This window comes from Corvus hawaiiensis, chromosome 22 (genome assembly GCF_020740725.1).
Source record: "Corvus hawaiiensis isolate bCorHaw1 chromosome 22, bCorHaw1.pri.cur, whole genome shotgun sequence".
NCBI classification, from domain to species: domain Eukaryota; kingdom Metazoa; phylum Chordata; class Aves; order Passeriformes; family Corvidae; genus Corvus; species Corvus hawaiiensis.
This window is the reverse complement of record NC_063234.1, coordinates 235,324-257,044: the sequence shown is the minus strand read 5'-3', so window position 1 is coordinate 257,044 and position 21,721 is coordinate 235,324. Positions and strand designations below refer to the sequence as shown.

Sequence of the window (21,721 nt, the reverse complement as noted above, 5' to 3'; positions counted from 1 at the left end):
AAAACCAGAAAGATGCACAACTAGTAATAAGAAATTTAGTATTAACAAACAATTCTTATTTGTACTATATGGTAAAATTCAGCTTGATCCATTTTTAACTGGGAATCAGGGACAGAACTCCTTTGGGTTTCAGTGGGAATAAGATCAAACCTAAAGATACGATGGACTGAGTCCAAGGATTCTCTGATGATGTACAGAAGAAACACTTGGATAGACAGAGCTTCAGTTAGTCAGAAAATGGCTCACTTTCAAACAAACTAATGCAAGATGTTTATATCAGTATTGTCCATTTCAAGTATTAAAAGTCATGGTTGGGTTCCAAAAACAACTTTACTTAAATATTATGAGACTTGAAAGGGAAAAAAAATCAGTTATAGATTCTCTGTATTTATTTCCCAGGTTTTGAATCTCCAAGAAGATATCACATTTTTTTCTGGTTTCCTTTACTAATAGTGAACTGCTAGAAGCTTGATTATGTTTTAAACTGAAACTGACATTGTGATTTATTACAGTATGATATCAGAAGACAAGAGTCAGGAGGAAGAAATCATATAAAAGCAGGCAATACATTAAAGTCATTATTGTTCTCAAAATAACTTTTTGATCTCAGGTCCCAGTACACAAATTGCAGAGGACAAAATGCAATGCAATACAATGTAAAATTTGGCACTGCCGTTCTGTTTTGGCAAAAAAAGTCCCTTTATCCCAGTGAAGTTCCCCAGAAGCCAGTTACACATTAATTTGGGATTATATTTCTCCCCCATGGACAATGATGTTAAATTACACTGAAAGTGGTGTTAGTTTCCCAATAGTCATAATTTGGAGAAACACAACTTTATATACAGAGAGAAGACAGCACTTTAGATATAAAGACAGACTTCCAAGCAAAAATGTTGGACTCTGCACATGGAATGTCGTGGAGCACCTGCCTGCACCACTGGGTTGTAACTGCTGCAATAGCTCACCCTGTGGATGCACACATGGGATCCTAGATGGATCTGAGCTGGAAATTTTCTGTTGTTCAGGGTGCTTGAATCTGGACTTTGTCCGTTCAGCCCCCCTGTTGTTTGACTTCTTTGCTTGCTTATTTTATTTGTCTGTTTTTTAATTTTAGAGTGATTATGTCTGGATTGGTGTTCATTGGATAATGCTCCCTGTCCCATAAAGGAGATATAGACACCCAATAACCCCACACCATACTACATTTTTCCCAAATACTCTACCAAGTGGGTTTCATCTTTGAGATGGACTCATCGCTTCTACTTCCATCCTTAGTTTCTAATTCCATGGAAGCCTTTCCCATTGTCTGCTGCTGTTTAGAGCTGGTAAAGAAATCTTCCTTCTGTGTTACCATGACACAATTAAAAAAAAAAAAAAAACAACCAAATGAACTTTTATTTTCAAGCCAGAACCAAGAAAAACAAAGATGTGTTTCAAAGTCATTGTTCAATGGAGAAAAAACAGTTCCCAAGTCCTTTCCAAACCCAAAGTGGACAGTTCCTCAGTCATTTCCAAGACGGAAAGAGGCCATTTTACAATCCAGAAAGCATCCATTTTCTGTGTCAGTCCTGAGCCAGGGAGGCTTGTGCCTGAGTCAGTTCTGGGGGGGGGGGGGGGGAAGGCTGGCATTTTTCCAAGCTTGGGAGTGTTGCTATCACAGCAATTGTTTGGTGATGCCATCCCAATAAAGCTTCATTACGGTGTTCTTCTTTCTATAAACCTCAGTGCCCTCCAGTGTCCCCAGCAATCACTTATCTAATATTAGGATATTAAAAAATATGGAAAGATTTTAAAGAGACTTATTAAAATGCAATTAGCAGCATGTACGACTTAAGCAGTGAGATTATTTTAAAAAATGACTTGATTGTGTGGAATGCCACACACCTTATAGAGATAATAAAGCTGCCAATCAAGTCCATTTTCAAATTAGGAAATTTTCATTCTTTTTTTACAGCCCCCTAAGTGAATATTAAAACTGATTATTAACCTCGGAGTGTAACAGCAGCCCCTGAGCCCGTGAGCTCTGAAAGGGAGGTTTCATAACTGAGGGTAGCCTGGGCTTCACTCCCCATTTGGACTGAGATCTCTGTGTTCATTTAAAGGGACACTGCTCACTCTTTGAATAAGGAAATCTGGAAAGCCTGCATGGGTCCCCTGTTTAGAAAGGGGCGAAACTCCAGAGCTTGCCACGGGAACCTAGGAGGCCAAAGCGCACTGGCTGCAGTGGCCCTGCCACGGTGTCGCAAGGCTGTGATAACCGGCAGGTAAGGCTGCCCCCGTATGTCCGATCACAGTATCTCCACGAATCCTGCACTCCCAGCACAGAACCCGCCTTTTGTCCAAGGAAACACGTGTACATTAAATGAATGTTTCTGTGGGAACACACCCCTTTGACATACTCGGGTTGCTGTGCATAGATTTTCAGTGGATGTTATTATTCTCAGTTTATGTTATTACTTCCCTCGCTAAATGTAAAACCCTGTCATTTACCTTGCCTTCTTTTTATTTAATTTCTGTCCTCCTGAGAGACAATCAAGTGTGACACTTCCTGCTATTTCACGTTGCTGGCATTTTTATTTCATTTATAAAAAAGGATCTTTCTCTGAGAAATTAAGTCACATTACCTTGACAGGTTACTCCTTTTGCAGCTCTTTACTCCACTGTCAGAGTAGATTTATTGGCGCTTCCTGGATTTCTCTTTTCAAGCTTGCAAACTGGAAATGATGAATTCTCTGGAAGGCACCAAGCTAATTCTTAATGTGAATGCTTTATTTTTGGAAAAATGCAAAGATTCAAAGGGAGTCTCTTGGGAAGGGGTAGACAGAGATTCCAACTCCAAAGCAAGAGAATGTCCTTAACTTTAAATCTATGCTTAAATTTACCTTTGCTGATCCCTTTGGGAACACACACAGGTCTGAAGGTACGAATGTGGATGCTTCCCCATACTGGAGCCAAGCTGCTTTGCAGGAATGAGAGTCCAGACAATATCTAAACAGACAGAATGTCACTGAGTTTGGAAGAATCTAGGATAGAAGTTATTTTACCAGCACATGTACAGTCTCATGACTGTAACTCCCTCTAGAATCTAGCTGTGGCACCTGGCTCTGCTTAGGATTTGCGTGGAAGCTATCTACACATCTTTTCAAAGTAAATAATCTGCCTGGGTGGGATAATGGGGGTTAGGAGGATGACAAATTGGGTTAATAAAATGTCAGCAAGAGCCAGGTTTTAAGTCTGGAATGAGTCACAAGTGAAACAAGTTTAGTGGCCAGGGTTCACCCTCGATCTCGAACTGTTATTTGTCTACATCACTGAGTACCCACAAGTCATCCAGTGTAATTCAGCATAACTGACAATCCAGCGTTGGCAATATTGTCCGAGTGGAGAGGGGAGAAAGATGTTACTGCCTCATTAGTCGTGGCACAGTTAATGAGAAGCACTGAAGAAACAGTAGCCACAGAGATGGCATTAGACCTCCAAGTCTCTGCTGAAAAGCAGTATCCCAAGAACACCCCATGTCTTGTGCTGCTCCTGAAGCTTTTAATGTGCCTCTCTTCTGCTTGCCAGAATGGAGCAAGCGTTTTCATGGCTCACCCTTTAGGCGGTCTGGGTGGAGAATGTTTGTGGTGGTTTAGTATGCTCATCGGGATGAACTGAGCATCAGTGATATTTTGGGAGTCAGAAGGCTAGAAGGGAAAGAAATGCAGTCAGTCAGTATCGAGGTACACCAGAGAAGACACGTGGAGACTCAGGGAGCTATAGTGCAGGTGGGATAATAGAAATGCATAAAAGAGTTCTGAAAATAACTGTTGATTGTTGTTTTTTGTTGGTTTATTTCTCCCATTTCCATAAGCAACTACTCACTGATAAGCAAATTTTATGATTGGAACCACACTGGCAATGACAAAGAGAATTAAGGATATGTAATGGACATCTAATCTTTGGGTCTGTGAGCTACTAAGTGTATGGTAATGCCAGAACGATAAATAACTTGGCTACTAACATATTCTAAAATTAGTTCAAGCAAAACAAGCATTCACTAAAATACTGAGAAAATTCCTGTCAGGGAAGAGAGATTATGAACAAGTGAAAGATTTGAACAAGTGTTATGAAAGAGTGTTATGAAAGAGTGATTGCCAGGCTGGAAAGAAACTTCAAAAAGCATGAAGACTTTGTCCTAGAAGCTGCCTTGCTTTCCTTGATTAGGATCAGCTTCAGGAAAAGCCTTACCGTGGGTGCTGGCAGAACCAGACGTGAAAAGAATAAACTCTACCTAATGCCAAATCTTCCAGCTGCAGCTTTGACAGCAGGAATCGCTCTGCAAGTCTGTGTTTCAGCAGTTACACAAATGGCAAAGCAGTAGGAAGTCTGATACGCAGCAGTTCAAATATGTTAGACCAACCAACTGATAAAACAACCTTGCATTATTTGTAGCAACTTATTGACCAAGATAAGTTTTGATCCAAACATTCCTGAGCATGGAAGAAGTGAATAATTAAGTGACACAGTCATAGCTCCTGTGTTTCTTCTCTACTCCTAAAAACAGGCATGGAAAATCTGAAATAGAAATCTGTATTTTTCTTTATTGTTGGAAAAGGGGAGAGAGAAGCATATTGAGAGCATCCCTTCACTAGAAAAGCATACTTTCAAATCCTGGGATCTTGCCACCCACTCTGAGCTTCCCCCACCCAGCTGTTTTGCAGGATGTGTGGCTGCTCCAGGCTCCCCATCTGCCTCTCGCAGTCCCTCCAGGTGTCAGCCTTGCACTTTGCATGAGGTTTTCTTCCCTCAGCCACATCTGAAATGAAGCGCTGGGTTCAGTGGAGATTCCTGACAAGAGAGCATCAGAGATCTTAAAATATTAAATGCATTCCCTAATTTAATTTCAGAAAAAAATGCTGAATTATCAGACTCCCACCAGGCCTCCTTCAGAATGGTCAAACTGATGCCATGGTGTATGGGAGGGGATCTAAATGGGTCCATTAGCTTTCGGGAGGATCTGCCAAGGAAACTCTGAACATCCGCCAGCCCAGAAACAGTCCAGGAGCCAGGACTTTCACTTGAGTTTTCTTTTTTTAGGATGTAATTGACACGACTGTCCTTTCCTTGGCCTTAATCCCTAACTGCTTCCCAAGACACTAAAAGCTTTTGCTCTCCTCTGCACTCCTGCACATAAATCAGGACTACACTGAGATTTTCTCACTGGATCTCATCGTGGTAAAGCCACTGGAAGCTCGAATGCAGGAAAGCATATACAGGCCCACCACAACATCTGACCCTGCTCTGACTTCAGGGTTAAGATTGCTGTCAGTGCTAGTTTTTGGTTTACGACGAACACTCTAGGAAAGACAGCAAAGAGAGATAAATGGGCCTTGTCAGACACACTTATACCTAGAGGACTGCACAGATAGCCTGGATGTCAGCAGTAGGATTCCCCTTAGGATGTTGCTGTAATTTACGATATTGCTCAGAATTGGTACAATTCTTCAGGCAGGTCAAATTTCGGAGGTATACTTAAAACTACATGCATGAGCAATAATGCATGAAACTGTGAAAACAAAAATCCATCCTTTGACAGAGCAGGAAGGGGGCTGTGTCAAGGCTGAGGTTTTGTGGTGTGGGAAGCTTGCAAAAATACGTTTGTTTCAGATTTAAGTGTCTTTCAGTTTCATGAGTAGAAATCAGAGGCGTGGCAGAGTCTTGATGTCATAGGTTTTGAGATGACATCTATGTAGGAGAAACTGGGTTGAATTCAGGGTTTAATTATTGTAGTGTAGCCACAGAAGAGCTGTTGGGCGGCAACAATTTTCAGTAACTTCTGAGCTGGAAAGGCTTCAAATACAGGCTGTGATGGATCCAAAGGTCTGTATACGTAACCTGTCATAGGACAACTTGCGAACATGATAACAAATGCAGTTTCCACAAGGTCTTTCAAAAAGTGTGAGTGTTTCAAGATTTTTATGGTTGTTAGGAGCAAGTTTGTCATGACAGCACAATTCTGGGTGTCAGGTGACACTACGGTTTTTCACTATGGGCTTGCAGAATGACCCTGGGGAGCCTGGCTTATCCCAATACCTCAGTTTTCCAAACGGTTACCTACAACATTACTGGCCAGAACTGGATTAATTAATTGCATTATAAATTTAAGGGCAAAAAGAAGACATTAAAAAATTCAGAGAGAGAAAGATAGAAGTCAATCACCTCTGGCAGTTTCAACTACACAAAAAGTCCATTTGGTCACATTTGGTTGATCTGTAGCTCTCACCACTCTCATCAAGGATGACTTTCACTTCTACAAGCATTAGTTCTCCCCTTTCTGTGGATGTCAACTATTTCTCATGTAAAGGTCTTGCTCCTCTTTCAGAATTACCTGTATTGAGGCAAATAATGTGTTCCCTTCCTTTCCTTGTTGAAAGTCATTTACATGAAGAATCACAGAACTGAGATTATAGATACTGGGGCAGGGAATGCAGAAATACAGCTTAGGCTGGACATTTGGGTGGTCCTCAATTTATGGTGGACAGCCAAAGAACAAAGGTCTGATGTCATAGTAAATAATTTATATTGCAAATGATTTAAAATAATGAAAACCCATATGCATTAAATTTTGACCTGTACATCCATTTGAGATATTTTAAGTAGACAAAAGATAGATTTTACATAAATCTTCAGTAAATGTATTTCGAAAAAATATCACCAGGCACTAAAGCGTAACTATTTTAAAAACAGTCTTTGTCTTACCCTTCAGCTCTTGCTTCAATGTGCATCATTCAAAACCAGCAAAAAAAAAAATACTCAGACTGTCTGCCCTGTCCTTGAGCGAAAAGCAGAAAAAACATAGAAGGAAAACTAGACAAAACAGCCTGCGAACAGATCCTGCCAAAGCTGTCCTTCACACTATTCCAGGTGTTACAGGAATAGCTGTTACACCTTACCCAAGCCACCTGTGGCTTTTGAAGGAGTCTATTTCCAACCCCCTGTGTAAATTCCAGTGTTTGCACTCAATATTTAGAACCTGTCACACACCACCACATGCAATTTTTGTGGACCAGTTCCCAGTCAGTGGGTTTTATCCTTCGGTTTATGCCAACCTACGCTGATAGAAGTTCATGCTCTTCCATGCTAGGAGTTACTATAGAATCCTGCCAAAAAGACTCTCTGAATCCCAGCTCCAGTACACTGTACAAGGCATCAAATTCCTTTGGAAGATGCCTGGCACATCAGCACCAGGAACTGAGCTCTGGGAACTGACTAGATACCTCTGTGAATCCCAGGGAGAAATTCTTCCCACGCTCTGCTATTGGATGCTCTAGAAAGGCAAGGGAGATGACTTGCAGAGGGTTTGATCTTACTCTGCCAAACAAAACAGAGCAAAGTGAATTTTGCATTCTCTGTGTGCAAGATGCAAACGTTTGACAGTTCCCACAGGTACCACTCAAACAAGAGGGCGGAGATGGCAGATAATCCCCACTGCCGTTTTGAACTCTTCGCAGCTCGCAAAGGTAGGAGCCAGCAGTGGCTTTGGAGCTCAGAGGGGCCTTTTGTCACCATTTGGGTTTCCAGTTACTACAGAAGATTCTTAGTTGCTACCAGAGCTCTCAGCCAGGCCAGTCCTTTTGTTTGCTGAAGCTGGGTTTGCTGAGTAGCAGCCAGGACACCACTGCACCTGGATGGCTGAGCCCCGGAGTTCCAGTGACATGGACTCCAACCAGCCTCACCCAATAGCTGCTAGGGCTGAAAGGACCCAGACTGATGGCCACTGAGCCCTTCTGGAACTTTAGACGAGCCAAATCGACAAAAATCTGATTGTGTTTGCTGAGAGATTAAAAAATGCATCGCCTGTTCTAATCAGTTTGGAAGAGTTAAGTAAATTAGGATATGAATCAAAAGGAATGGGGAAACTCTTCCTCCTTAAGAAACAGGACTAAACTATCTCAGGTGGATTAGAAATGAGATAATTGGAATCATCATTTCATAGGATCATGGGAAAAATACCTAAAATATTTCAGGCACTATAATGAAGTCTTAAGTGTTTTAACTGAGGGAATTAGGAGGAGTGTGAGAACCATGGACTAGGTGATCTTTCCAGGTACTTTACGTGGGTGCAAGCTACTTAATTTGTTCCAGGGAAACTTTTCTTTAGTAGTTTCTTTCTTTAGTACTCATACCCAGGCTGCTGGGTATGAGTAAATTTTTATGTTGATAACTTGCTTGTGAATGGAAAGCTCTAATTATGGCAGGTATTTAGAGAGAAACTGTTCATCCTCCTTATATTCCTGCCTTGTTCTGAGAAACTTGATGTTGTGGGGGAAAATAAAAGCCTCCCACTGAGTGCGGAAGAGAAGTCGGATTTATTAACTAATGACAAAATCAGGCTGTCTACAATCTGATTACACTGATACGCCACTATTCATGAAATTCTCCCACCGTTTAATGCTCTGTGATTAGGAACAGGCCCAGGCACTTCATGTTTTTCAGTACCCACAGTTGCATGATGTTTTTGTATCAGGAACTTATATTTAGGTGCCCATTGATGTTGTTTTTCATCCCAAGTGCTTTTGGGAGGGTGAGCAGCTGATCATTACATTGAGTTTGCTTGTACCCATGAGCACACTTAACCTAGAGCAGCAAATAGTTATTGTATTGCATTTTGTTTTGTGCCTGTGGGCACACTTAAGTCAATATACATGATGGCTAGCATCACATATTGTATTTGTCTGCACCCATGGGCCCTTGGAATTGCCAGTGTGAGGGAATTGGTGAATTAACTAGTGGTATGCCCACTGGTGTAGTTACTTCAAGAGCAATGCTACTGTTAATTGCTTAACTTAAACCTAATAAAAATGCAAAATAACAGAAGGAAAGTGCTGCAACAATCCCAATTCACACAGAAAATGGATAGTAACATTTGCTTAATTCTAAGCTTGTTTGTTGCCAAAACTGAGGAAGAAGCTTTTGGAGCAGAAGTCTCTCTTAGAAGTCTCTGTTATGGCTAATTGCCCCTCTCTCCCTCCCTGTTTTACAACCAGCACAAAGCTCCCTACTCTCGTCAAGCTTTTACCTGCATGAAATCTAGTTCAGGGCTGGTGCTTACTCTGCTCATTAGTGAAATTACCACCAAATGCTGTGTGAGATGGAGGTCGCTCTGGCTCGGCACCACAACGACCTCTTCAACAGCACTATTGCTAAACTCTGAGTGGAAATAGTGCAGCAGGTAATGTTGACACGCTGCAATTACCGCTCCATCCTCACAGCATGTTCAAACAACACTGGCTGTCTCCATGCTGACTTGGCAACACCAGAACTGGCTTTGGGATGTATGTTGTGGATCACTAGAAAATGTAGGCATTTCAGGAGCATTAGCATCTCTTGTTAGCCTGTGCCTAGGCAGCTCCTCTCACAACTCCGTTGAAAAATGGTAATTAAATGATAAGACTGAGTCTAAAGTCACACTGGCCTAGATGGGCTGAGCTTCAGTGGTGCTGGGAGCTAATTTTTGCACTTGAAGAAATCTAAAGTGGGAGTCTTAAATACTCTCAGCAGAAGCCATTAATGCAAGGTACTGGATTAACCTTTTCTAGCAGTAGAATCATCTGTCCTTACTAATAACCCTTTATTTTTAATTTTTTTTTTTTTTTTGACCAGTGCAAAGAAGGTCAAGCTAGGGGGATACTGAGTACACAGATTGGATGAGTGCCACAAAGGAGCAGATGAGGGGAGAAAAAGGTGGTCAAATAGTTTTCCTTATAATAATATGCTACAGTCCACAGGTTGAGTTGCTGAGCTGGTTAGACAAAGCTCTGCAGTACATTTTTTTCACTATGATGATGGCAGGCAGGACTTCACAGCTCTGCTAATGCCAGCTCTGTGTGGCTTCCTGTTCATATAGATCTTGTAATAAATACTGACTGTGTTACAGATGTCTCTGGTGTGACTCCTGGCTAATGTGACTGACAGACCAGATAAGCCCATTAGTAAAGTATCAGAATAAAATTGGAGATGTGGAATGGCAATTATCCAGATGGAAAACGACAGATTAAAACCATACAGCAATTATTAATGTATAGCTTTTTAGTATTATCACTGCAAAGTAAAAAAAAAAAAAAAAAAAAAAAAAAAATTGAGTGTTTTACCTAGAGGGTGATACTACTGAAGGCAGACAGTTCACCTTATAAAAGAGACAAGACCAGGTGGAAAATACCATGTTCCTGCCACTAGTGTTTTCCTCCTCCGTGTGGTTCTCTTGCTCACAGCCTTGTCCTTCCTGTGACTACAGCTCAGGAAAACTTGTGTAGATGAGCTCTTCTGAACTTTTTTTTTAAGAGGCAGAAAAGCAGCAATAAGAACATGAGTGTCCCTTAGCCATCATGGCTTTGGAGTTCAGAAGTTTATAATACTGTATTATGAGATATAACCATTAAGTCTTTCAATAAAGATAGGGGAAATTGGGTTTAGAAAGAATTAAGCCATGTTATAGCAAACACTTACTGGTTATTAAAGGACAGGGCTAGAATTACTAGCTGTTTTAAACTTCTAGCAATCCTGCAAAATTGTTTTATACAAGCTCAGTGAGCAGGGCAGTAAATGGAGGAGAAGCACAAAAAAATCCCAAACATCTTGAGGAATTAATGAAGACATTGATTTTGAGCAATGAACCAGTTGTTGGGGACAGTGTCAGACTAGACAAGTACGAGACACAGAACCAAGTTACCATGAAACTGCATTAGTCAGCCTGGTTAATCTAGTTCTTCCCAACGTCCTCAGGAAATACCTGCATGAGATCTGCAGAGGCATGTTGGATCAGTTCTTCCTACCCAGTGCAGAATGATGCTGTTCAAATGCCAACATGACTCAGCTGGTATTGCTCACATGTCTCTGTTGCTGAGAGGGTTTGTGTCCTTTCCCACCTTACAGGTAACACTCAATGCCAGCACTGCCAGGCTGATGCCAATAACAAATGATTGCATCTCTAATGTTTCCATCCTCTTCTGACAGCTTCTGTGAAAAAAGTATCTTCAAGTGCATGTGGAGTCTCCTCCTGCCCAACTGGAAGAGCCCTGGGTACACTTCAGATGATTTCACAAGGAAGTTCTCCCCAGGGATGGGGACCTCTCATCTTCCCTGGAAACGCTGCTCCAGTACTCAGGCCTTGTTAGAAGTGTCCGTGGGGACTGTGATTGGTTTGTTTCTACCCTTAAGTTATTGGAGGGGTTTTGGGTTTGGGGTGGTTTTTGTTGTTGTTGTTGTTCGTGGTTTTTGTGGTTTGTTTGGTTGGTTGGTGGTTTTTTTTTTGTTTGTTTGGGGTTTTTTTTGTTTGTTTTGGGGTTTTTTTTGCTAGAAAACACAGAATCACAGAATATTCTGAGTGGGAAGGGATCCACAGTATCATCCAGGCCAACTCCTGCACCGCACAGCCCAACAATCCCACCCTGTCCCTGACAGCCTTGTCTAAATACCCCTTCAGCTCTGGCAGCCTGGGAGCCGTGACCACTGCCCTGGGAGCCTGTTTAGTGCCCGACCATCCTCTGCGGGAAGAATCCTTTCCTGATATATTTGCCTAAACATCCCGTGACATCATTCCAGCCGTTCCCTCGGGTCCTGTCACTGGTCGCAGAGATCGGAGCTACCCCTCCGCTGCTCCTCACCAGTAAGGTGTAGGCTACGACGAGGTTTCCCCTCGTTCTTCTCCATGCGGAACAGGCCAGGTGACCAAGTTTGGGTTTTGGTGGGTTTTTTTTTAATCAGCTGCGCTCGTTCTTTCCGGTAGTGGAGACGGGAGAGAAGCGTCGCCGCGCTTTGGCAAGGCTGTCTTTGCTCGCGGCTGCTCCGAGCGAGCTGTTCGGGGCCGGCCTGGGGGCCAATGCCTACGGCGAGCTCGGAGCCCGGCCACGACCGCCCTCACCGACAGGTCCCGGACGGCGCCGCTTCCCGGCAGCTCCCGCGCTCGCGCAGGCGCGGGCAGGGCCGCACCACCGGCCCCGCGCTTGGGGGAGCGCGGCTCGGAGCGCTGCCGTCGCCGCCGCCGGTTCCGAGAGTGCCACCCGAGCTCCGACTGAAAGCGGGTGGTGCGCGCTGGGGCACGGCCCGGGCTTCACGTTCTCCCGCGTCCCGATCGTCCCGCAGCAGTTCGTCCCTCAGCTGTGCACCCCCCCCCCCCCGGCCGCTTGGAATGGTTCGGCCCGCGGCCCGGCCCGGCCTCTGAGGGGCCGCGGCCGCCATTTTGTGCGGCGGCGGGCGGAGTGCGGTGGAGGCGGCGCCGAGGGGTTCTCGGGACGCCGCTCCCTTTCCTGGCTGGTGAGTGGGGCGAGGGGCCGGGTGGAGTCCGGCTGCCCGTGGTGCTGGGGCGGGTGGAGCCGCATCCGGAGGCCGCAGGCTCGGGCGGACCCGGTAGGCGGCGGGGCTGAGGGGGGCTGTGCTCCCCGCTCCGCGGGGGAGCCTGTGGCGCCTCTGGGAATTTCCGCCGTGCTCGGGGATCAGTCGTTGTTGGTACCTCTGCAGCTTCAGGACGGGCCGTGGTGTCGGTACGGCAGGACCGGAGGCTTTAGCGTTAATGAATGGCGCGTTTCGGTGTCCCATGTTGTGTAATAAATACAGCGAGACTCGTGCCTCAGGGCGAAGAAGATGAAGGCCAAGTCAAGGGATATAGGATGATCGCTTACGCCTGCTATATCCCTTTTGTACTTCAGTAACTTCCAGCGAAGATGTCGGAGTATATCCGGGTGACGGAAGACGAGAACGATGAGCCCATCGAAATCCCGTCGGAGGACGACGGCACGGTGCTGCTGTCCACGGTGACGGCGCAGTTCCCCGGGGCGTGCGGGCTACGCTACAGGAACCCGGTGTCGCAGTGCATGCGGGGAGTCCGGCTGGTCGAGGGCATTCTGCACGCCCCCGAGGCCGGCTGGGGAAACCTCGTCTACGTCGTGAATTATCCCAAAGGTTTGTCCTCGTGGCTTCGGTTCTTTGTACAAGGCTGCTTTCTTGTAAGGTCCGAGTCACTGCCGGTCTAACATGGCAACGCTGTTATTCTTTAACTCTATGATTCACAGAGATCAATGATTTATTCAGGTGTCTGTCCTGCCGAGTAGGTTTGACCCCACTGAGTTTTTAATTTTTTTTTAATACTCTACCTAAACGGATACTTTAATGACAAAGTCTTGCATTATCCTTGAAGGATAACCTCATATAGGCCTTCAAAGACTGTAGTGTACTGTAATCTCTGTGCTCACAGACACTTCTCCTCAAGGCATGGTTTGCTCAGAGGTACCATTTAGAAGTGCTCAGGAAAGGAGAAACTTGACCACCCTGCTCCACCCCCAGAAAAAAGAGGGGAAGGAAGTAAATCGCTGGTGAAGTAGTCTTGTTAAAAGTTCATGTTTTCTCCACCTCTTCTAGGACTGCGAATGTTGCTGGATAATACTTAAGTAAACTAATGCAGAACTAACTGGGTCAAATTGCATTTTGGAGGAGGACTGACTTTGGTTCAGGGCAGTCAGATATTTGTTCCAATTAGCTCTCAGCAGCTGATGTGTCTCTTGCAGTCTGTACTCTTTCTCATCATAGTTTATAATTTAACACCATGCATTTCATAGTCAGTGGGTCAATTTCCAGAGTTGAGGATGTCTAATGTACTTTTTTATATTCAGATAATAAGAGAAAAATGGATGAAACGGATGCATCATCAGCTGTGAAAGTGAAACGAGCAGTACAGAAGACTTCAGATTTAATAGTCTTGGGTCTTCCCTGGAAAACCACTGAACAAGACTTAAAGGAGTATTTCAGTACCTTTGGAGAAGTTCTGATGGTGCAGGTAAAATCCATTTGCAGCTCAAGTAAGGAGGGATACTGGGTAGATACCAGGCTCCTGAGAAAGCAAGTAGAAGCAAAGGAGCTCTATAAACTCGGACAAGATCAGAAGCTGTGTCTCTTCCTAAGGGTGTCTTTTTTTTCCGTGAGTCTGTTAATTTTGAGGGAGGATGTTAAGGAATTAGAGGTTGCTGTGATAAGAATGTTTATAAGACTGATAAACTCTCAAACAGATTTTTACCAAATTCATTCAGTAACAATATGCTTCATACTAGTGGTTACTTCTGGTTTTTGTTTTTTTTCCACGTAGGTTAAGAAGGATATTAAGACAGGCCACTCGAAAGGTTTTGGGTTTGTTCGGTTCACGGATTACGAAACCCAAGTGAAAGTAATGTCTCAGCGGCACATGATTGATGGAAGATGGTGTGACTGTAAACTTCCCAACTCTAAGGTACTTGGGGATTTACTGCTGGTTTTATTTGAACCAGACACTCCGAGTGCACCTCTTCGTCAGCTGCGTTGGGAGAGAGCAGCTGCACGGATTAACTGTCTGCTCTCGGATGCGGCTTTACTGTGAATGAACAGAACAATTGTGAGCAAGGAAGGAAAACAGGGAGGAGGTGGGTGAGCTGGAAGTAATTAAAATGTTGGGAAAATAGCTCATTATGTGAGGGACTGAAGTACAGATAGAAATCTAAAAATAATGTGTTTGATGTCCAGCAGTCCCTGCCTAACTTGCCTATTGCATGAATAAATGGAGAATAAAGCAGATGGAATAACTAGTTTGGAGAAGAGTAGAACAAGTCTTTGGGTTCCAAACTGAACCTGTAGATTCTATTCTTGTCTCTATATGCAATTATTACAGAAAAGTGTTCCTGTGCAGTGGCCTTATCACTGTCCCTGTGTGTTGCTCCCATGCTCATTTTCTTGTGGCTCTTCCCCCCCACCTTTATCAAGGTGCAGCCATGTTCTTGGAATAGAATTTATTTAATTAATTTATTTTAAGTCTTAAACTTAAAATCTCAAGATTTCTTCATCAGCAGCCTTCAGAACGGGCTCGATTAAGACTGTCATTTACCATCCTGTAACTCAGTTCTCAAGGACTGTAGTTGTGATAGTTTTTTCCTTCAATTCTCTCCAGCAAAGTCCTGACGAGCCTTTGCGCAGCAGGAAGGTGTTTGTTGGACGCTGCACCGAGGACATGACAGCAGATGAACTCCGACAGTTCTTTGCCCAGTATGGGGAAGTGGTAGATGTCTTCATTCCCAAACCCTTCCGAGCTTTTGCTTTTGTTACATTTGCAGATGATCAGGTAAGTCTTAAAATATTTTAACTTCATAGACTACATTTTAGTAGCATGATAAAGTATCATTTCTGGAACTACACATGAAACGCTTACTTGTCCACTGTCTTGAGAATTACAGTGGTATTAGTTTGATGTGATTTATTGAACGGACTGAGATTACCCTTTTCGATGCAGCTGTGCAGATAGGATTTTATACTGCAGTTAGTGTAGTGATGAATGCAAAGCTAAATCACTTTGAATTAAGTGCAAATTCAAATTGAATTAAGTACATGCATATGCTTTCTTTGCAGGATAAATATCTGCTCAGAATCATAGAGGATGTTTTGTGTTTTGTCTTGTACTACTAACATTTTAAAAAAAAGGACATCTAACATACATTTAATCAATCCCTTATTTCTTATAGGTTGCCCAGTCTCTTTGTGGAGAGGACTTGATCATTAAAGGAATCAGCGTACATATATCCAATGCTGAACCTAAGCACAATAGCAGTAGACAGTTAGAGAGAGGTGGAAGATTTGGTGGTAACCCAGGAGGCTTTGGGAATCAGGGGGGGTTTGGCAACAGCAGAGGAGGGGGGGGAGGACTGGGCAACAACCAGGGCAGCAACATGGGTGGGGGTATGAACTTCGGAGCCTTTAGCATCAACCCTGCCATGATGGCAGCGGCGCAGGCAGCCCTGCAGAGCAGCTGGGGGATGATGGGCATGCTGGCCAGCCAGCAGAACCAGTCGGGGCCCTCAGGAAACAACCAGCCTCAGGGCAACATGCAGCGGGAGCAGAACCAGGGCTTTAGTTCAGGCAACAACTCATACGGAGGGTCCAACTCGGGGGCAGCGATAGGCTGGGGCTCGGCCTCGAACGCAGGCTCCAGCAGCGGGTTTAACGGAGGCTTTGGTTCAAGCATGGATTCCAAGTCATCAGGCTGGGGAATGTAGACGCAGTGGGCTCTGATACTGACTGTATGGTGGGAAATCAAATTTTTCTAACTCATGGTAAGTATACTGTAAATTACGTATATACTAAAGTTTTCCAAATGTTCAGTGTGCAGTATATTCAGCAGTATTTTTGACATTTTTCTTTTCTAAAAAAAAAAAAGAAAAAAAAAGAAAAAAGAAAGGTAAAAGGAATTTTCTAAGTTTTGTTACATATCTGGTTGGAATTCTGAATGTTTGGAAGTGGACTGCTGTTTGCCCGATAGGTGAACTAACACTACAGTTGATAGGAAAGGTTTCTCCTGTAATACTTTATCCCTTGTTTCCTGGCTACCTGAATTCTTTGCATGTTTGAAATGGAACCATTGGTCAGAAACAGCATTCTCTCCCTCTTGTTTTTAATTTGATCCCACCATATGACTCTCCAAGCGCCCCGTTGGACAACACAGTGTCGTTTTTGTTTGTGTTTGTTTTTTTTTTTTTTAAACACTGTCTCCCCTCCATACTAAAGTACGATATGAAGGCTTCATTTAATCTCCACAGTTCATCTCATTTCAAATGTGTATGGAAGAAGCACTTCATTGAAAGCAGTGCTGTAAATATTCTGCCTTAGGAATACTTCTGTCTACATGCTTTCTCATCCAAGAATACTTCATCACACCGCACATGCTGCGTCTTAGACGGTGGGTGTTCCATTTTTATCCGCTACTCTTTATTTCATGGAGTCGTATCAACGCTGTGAACGCAAGGCTGTGAGATGGAACCAGAAGGCTGTTTGAACTTTTGAAACCATGTGTGGGATTGGTGGTGGTGCCGAGGCATGAGAGGGCTGGTATGTGCGAGATAAAGGAGCGAGCGCATGCAGAGACCTGGTGGTGCATTAATGGGATTTTATTTGACTTGGCGAGATGTCTCTCAATTCTGTGGCTTTGGTGAGAGAGTGTGCGGAGAGCAATGATAGCAAATAATGTACGAGTGTTTATTGCATTCAAAGGACAGCCACATGTGGAAGACTAAGTGGGTTCTCTACCTAGTTAATCAATTAGTTGAATGTGTTACGTGAAATGGAATATTTGTATTTCTTTTCCCTTATGTCAACTGCTGTGAATGCTGTATGGTGTGTGTTTTTTTTCTGTTAATGATCTGTAAGTGTGGTAATGTGACTTGAAGATGATGGGGTTTGTGATGAGAACATTGAGCTTGTGGTGTGCTTTGCAGTAGCTATTTTAGCAGAGATCACTAGAGCTCAGTGTGCCTCTCCAGGGTGGAAGTTCCACTGTCTGTAAGATATCCATAAGAATGCTGTTTGCTGCAGTTTCGTGTTTGGATGCTTTTTATAAGATTTGTCACTGTAGGAAATTCTTAATTCTAAATAAAACTGATTTAAGTAATATGTGTCTTTGTTTTGCAGCCCTGAATGCAAAGAATTCATAGCAGTTAATTAATTTTACCCTTTTGCGATGAACTTCTGTAAAGCTTTTTGCAGTCACTCGGTTTGTTTCAGATAAGCAGGTTCTAAAGGAGCCACCGCTCAGCACGTATCGATACCCGACACTCACCTCTAAGTCACTGTAGCCTTGCACTGTGCAGTGACATAGATCTAAAATCCAGGTCCCACACCTTGGGGTGCCCGCACCTAGACTGGTAAGCAGCTCCCTCCAGATTTCATCTGTGCCAAGGAACATTACTTGTTCTTTTAGCAATTGTAGTTCCTTATCAGAAGTGGGTTGGGGGAAACAGAGGGTTGCTGTCACGATGGATTTCTGTCCACAGCATCTCCTTTGGGGATGGATGTTTTTAAATTGTTTTTAGGTCAGCCCGCTCATGGGAAACAGGCTTCTGCCACACTTCCAGCCCCAGAAGAATGCTGTTAATTCCTGTTAAAACTAGTCACAGGAAAGACTTTGCAGCTGAATAAAGCACTAGTAAATATACACAGACTGATAAAGTTTCAGTCTGAACTAAGTTAATGACAGGTGCAGAGGTGTCACGTAGGAGGCAGCTTCTTAACAGAGTGCACGGTGTTAGAGCAGAAACTAGTGGATGGTTATTCCCACTTGTGGTGTGAGCTTGAGGAGTTGTGTTGTGCACTTGGCTTCCAGCCCACAAGCTTGGATCTGTATTTTTCTGTACACCATAATACTGTGCTGTAGCTGTGAATAGTATGAATACGGATATTTACACAGTTTTTAACCTATGTAATTTTCAAGTGAATCTTCATTACTCTCTATCCCACTGAGGCTTGTGAATAGCAGAGCATCTAAACAGCAGACAAAACTGCGTGACTGTGAGTTTTCCACCTGCAGAACTGAAAAATTGGTTGGGCCTTAATGTACTCGGTTTAAAGAGGGTTTCTAAACACTCAGGCTGAGAAAGAAATCCCACACATTTGTTCATGTTCCACTGAAAAAGTTGCTTACGTTTTTTTTTCTGCACCTAAATCAGAATAATCTCCAAACTGTCCCATCTGTGAATTTTGCATTTTAGCATTTGCACTATTACCAGCTACTTCTGCTGAGTAACACTTTAAAATGGTATTCTTGGACCTCCAAAGACTAACAGTGACCCCCTGCAAGGAACCTCATGGTAAGTTTTTGTAATTAGCATGGTTTTAATTCTGTTTAAATTGTTCAGGTTTAGGTTGAAGAGGCTGGTTGGCAGCACAGACAGAGTAGTCTTTGCTAATAATTTTAGCCTTCCTTCACCTTCAAACAAAATCTCCTGAAAATTTTAGAATTGCGAGTTTCAGTAGCATTTTTAACTGCTTTGCATACTTTAATGTTTATAAGTAAATAAATAAACTATCACTGAAAATACATTGAAGTGTTTTGAGTCTTCATTTTTTTTAAAGAGATACTTTATTTTCAATTACATTACTGTAGAAAGTAAAATGCTAACGACAGAGTGTGAGATACAAGAAAGAGGAAGTTCATGTATATCGTAAGGGGGTCTGTATCATAGAAAAAAAAGCTTTTTCTAACACTGCTGCTAATTAATTCCAAGAATCTGTTGTCAGCTGTAGTTAGACCAAAACTGAATGTGAAAGCTTGTTCTTCAGAAGAACGCTGTTTTTACAGCTGATAGCAGGAACTTCTCAGCCGTGGGCTGTGCAGCAGGTAGCTGTAAAGGCACAGGGACAGCAGGGCAGGTAAATACCCCACATGCAGCAAGCAGCTGATACCACTTGGCTGAGGGGTGGGTGCAGGGACCACGATGCTCTGCAGGCTCTCACTGGACCTGTGTTCAGTTGGAAGCTGCAGTCACATAAGAATTCACAGCACTATGTAAAAGAAAGCAAAATACACTTCATGAAGACGTGAATAAAGCGAGCTGTAGGCAGATGGCGGCTTTGTACAGCTGAAGGACTTCTAACAGCTGCTGGGACATTTTTTCCCCACCCCATCATCTGCTATCAGTCTTCCTGGTAGGTGTAAGATTAGTACTGGTTGAGACTTCCTGCTGCAGTGTAACCAAGGCCATTATCAAAGTGGACAAGATGATTTTTATAACCATGAGTTAAATTTATTTCTCCCTGGCCACCTTCATAGTGTTTTCTCAAAATTCCCAATTTCGTCCTCAAAGATGAGGGGTTTTTTTGAACAGCTATATGGTAAGCAGCTGTTAGAATCCCGCTGTCACGCACAACTGAGCCACCTCCTAATCCTCTGCTGTGTAGTTAACATCACTTGCCAGGGAAGCTCTCCAGGCTCAGCGTCCCTTCCTCCATGAACTCACTCCACAAAGTGCAAAACGTCAGTGGCAGCAAAAGCTGTTTTAACAGTTTGAGATCTGAATACTGAATTACTGTGCTTACATGGATTAAATTAAGTTAATGATTCCAAATGTAATTCCTGGATTGTTTTGGAATGGTAAAATTGCTTGCAAATGAGTATTTGATTTAGAATACAATTTTCATTAGTATTGCATCCCTTGGAAAAGTTCTGTAATCAAGAGAGACGGCATTGCTGAGGAATTTGGGCATGGAGGAGGAAGTGCATTTGTTCTGAATGTAAATTAAGGTAATTGGAATATATGGATATTCTAATCTAAAAGATAAGAGGGACAATTATGCTATTACATTGTAAAATGTTTCTCCCAAAACTCAGTCTTGGATCTTGACTAATTTTACAGAGTAATTAATTTAGCAGTTCAGGCATTAAAAAAACAAATAAAATCCACAACCGTCTACTCAGCAGTGAGGGGATTCTTTTCCCCTCACAAATACTGCTGTAGCGTGGTTCAATCTTCCTGTCAGAAACAATGCCAATCAGTTTAAAAGCAACAATTTAGTTAATTATGAAACTGAGTTCTCCAAATGGCTGGAGTCAAGGAACGTTCGGCTTTTTACTCTCCTCATAGAGAACTGAACTGAGTTCTAGGCATTAATCTGCAGTAGGGACCCTCAGGCATAACCAAGGCACATTCAATAGTAAATGATTTAACAAATCTAAGGTCAATACTGGAAACTACGGTCACACTGTGGGGTTGTCAGAACATTTTCAGTTTTGTTAGCATTCCTCCCTGTTAAACAGCACCTGTAGCACTTGCTGTTCTGAAAATCAGCATACCATATAGGTACCAACTGATTGTTAAAATTATCATTCTGCAGTGAAATAGTTCTGCCTCACCAGGCAGGACAATCTAAGAACACCACGGGGCTGCACCTGCTCCATTGCATAAACAGCAGAGTAGCCAAGCTGGGTAACTGTCCCCTGGCCTGCACGTGCAGGTTGGTGTAGGCTGGTACGAGGCACAGGCTGGAATTTTTCCAGTATCCATCACCACATGAATCTTCACCTGCATCCCAGAGAACACAAATGAGCACCATGACTAGAACAGCTGGGCATTGTTTAATACAACAGAGAACCGACACTGTAGAGGCATCATCCAATGCCGTATTTTAGGTGTCCTTTGAGTCACTGCAGACTTGTAAGAAGGTGACTGTGTCAATTCCCCCCCGTCGGGCTATTCCCAAGAGCTAATCTACTCCATCCATTGATTGACGGGGGAATGGTAAGAACGGGTGATAAGAAAGCTCTCAGCCGTAACTGGATTAAGCCTACCTGGCTACCTTTCACCATTCTTACATGGCCTTAAAAATGCACGTATGGCCCACAGTCAAAGGTCAGTTGTGTTCAGGTAAGGCTGGGGCATTCCCTCTGCACAGGCCCGGAGCCAAGGACCACATTTCATTCCACGTTCAGACTTTACCATTACTATTTGCCTTCCCGGAGCAGAACAGGGCTTCATTCACACCGGCACTGAATTTTGTCATTGCATTTCCATACACACACAGGTCTCTCGGTTTCTGTGTGGAATACATTAACTCTCGCATCAGATGTTCAGTTATTCTGGGTTTCTACATAAGCAGTGAGTACGCACATCAATTCAGACAGACTATAAAGTGACTGCCGGGGTAAGCCTGAGCCTCCCCAAACCACAGTCACCTAACGGTGATTTTAAAATTCCATAAGCATACACAGACTGCCAAAACCGCCTGCTGAGAAGCTCAGTTCAGTTACTACGAAATAAGTCTGAAACGCAGCATTCAGCAGTAATGTCCATGTATTACTGTTTTAACTTCCCTGGAGAGATCCGTAGTGAAAGAACACTAAAAATTCTCACTACACTGATCCTGTGAAATCTTTTGCAAAATCATTCCTTTCTTCCAATAGAAT

General features: G+C 43.3%; 1 protein-coding gene and 2 long non-coding RNA genes across 4 annotated transcripts; 2 read left to right on the top strand and 1 right to left on the bottom strand.

Moving 5' to 3' along the window:
• Positions 1-311: 311 nt before the first annotated feature.
• On the bottom strand, positions 312-10,771 carry LOC125337021. The gene is made up of 4 exons (XR_007207911.1): positions 10,134-10,771; positions 2,883-4,830; positions 2,625-2,732; positions 312-1,755 (listed from the first exon to the last, which is right to left on the bottom strand). It is a non-coding gene; the product is annotated as an uncharacterized LOC125337021 (long non-coding RNA).
• On the top strand, positions 7,424-11,177 carry LOC125337022. The gene is made up of 2 exons (XR_007207912.1): positions 7,424-7,502; positions 10,765-11,177. It is a non-coding gene; the product is annotated as an uncharacterized LOC125337022 (long non-coding RNA).
• A 1,006-nt stretch (positions 11,178-12,183) lies between these two features.
• Positions 12,184-17,434, top strand: LOC125337020 (TAR DNA binding protein). Of its 2 annotated transcripts, XR_007207910.1 has the most exons (7): positions 12,184-12,294; positions 12,687-12,939; positions 13,647-13,810; positions 14,117-14,257; positions 14,948-15,118; positions 15,516-16,103; positions 16,587-17,434. XR_007207910.1 is itself a non-coding variant. In XM_048326251.1 (6 exons), exons 2-6 carry the CDS (start codon positions 12,702-12,704, stop codon positions 16,044-16,046), a joined length of 1,245 nt encoding a protein of 414 aa, XP_048182208.1. In that variant the 5' UTR covers positions 12,184-12,294; positions 12,687-12,701; the 3' UTR covers positions 16,047-17,434. The 2 variants fall into 2 exon arrangements, 1 of the variants encoding a protein (XP_048182208.1); XM_048326251.1 differs by having other exon boundaries at positions 15,516-17,434.
• Positions 17,435-21,721: the final 4,287 nt, after the last annotated feature.

Excerpts from the sequence above, each read along its gene's own strand:
- LOC125337020 (XM_048326251.1), top strand. The coding sequence starts at position 12,702 with ATGTCGGAGTATATCCGGGTGACGGAAGACGAGAACGATGAGCCCATC. Across the intron at positions 13,811-14,116 it reads GAGAAGTTCTGATGGTGCAG|GTTAAGAAGGATATTAAGAC; the intron begins GTAAAATCCATT and ends TTTTCCACGTAG. Across the intron at positions 15,119-15,515 it reads TTACATTTGCAGATGATCAG|GTTGCCCAGTCTCTTTGTGG; the intron begins GTAAGTCTTAAA and ends TATTTCTTATAG.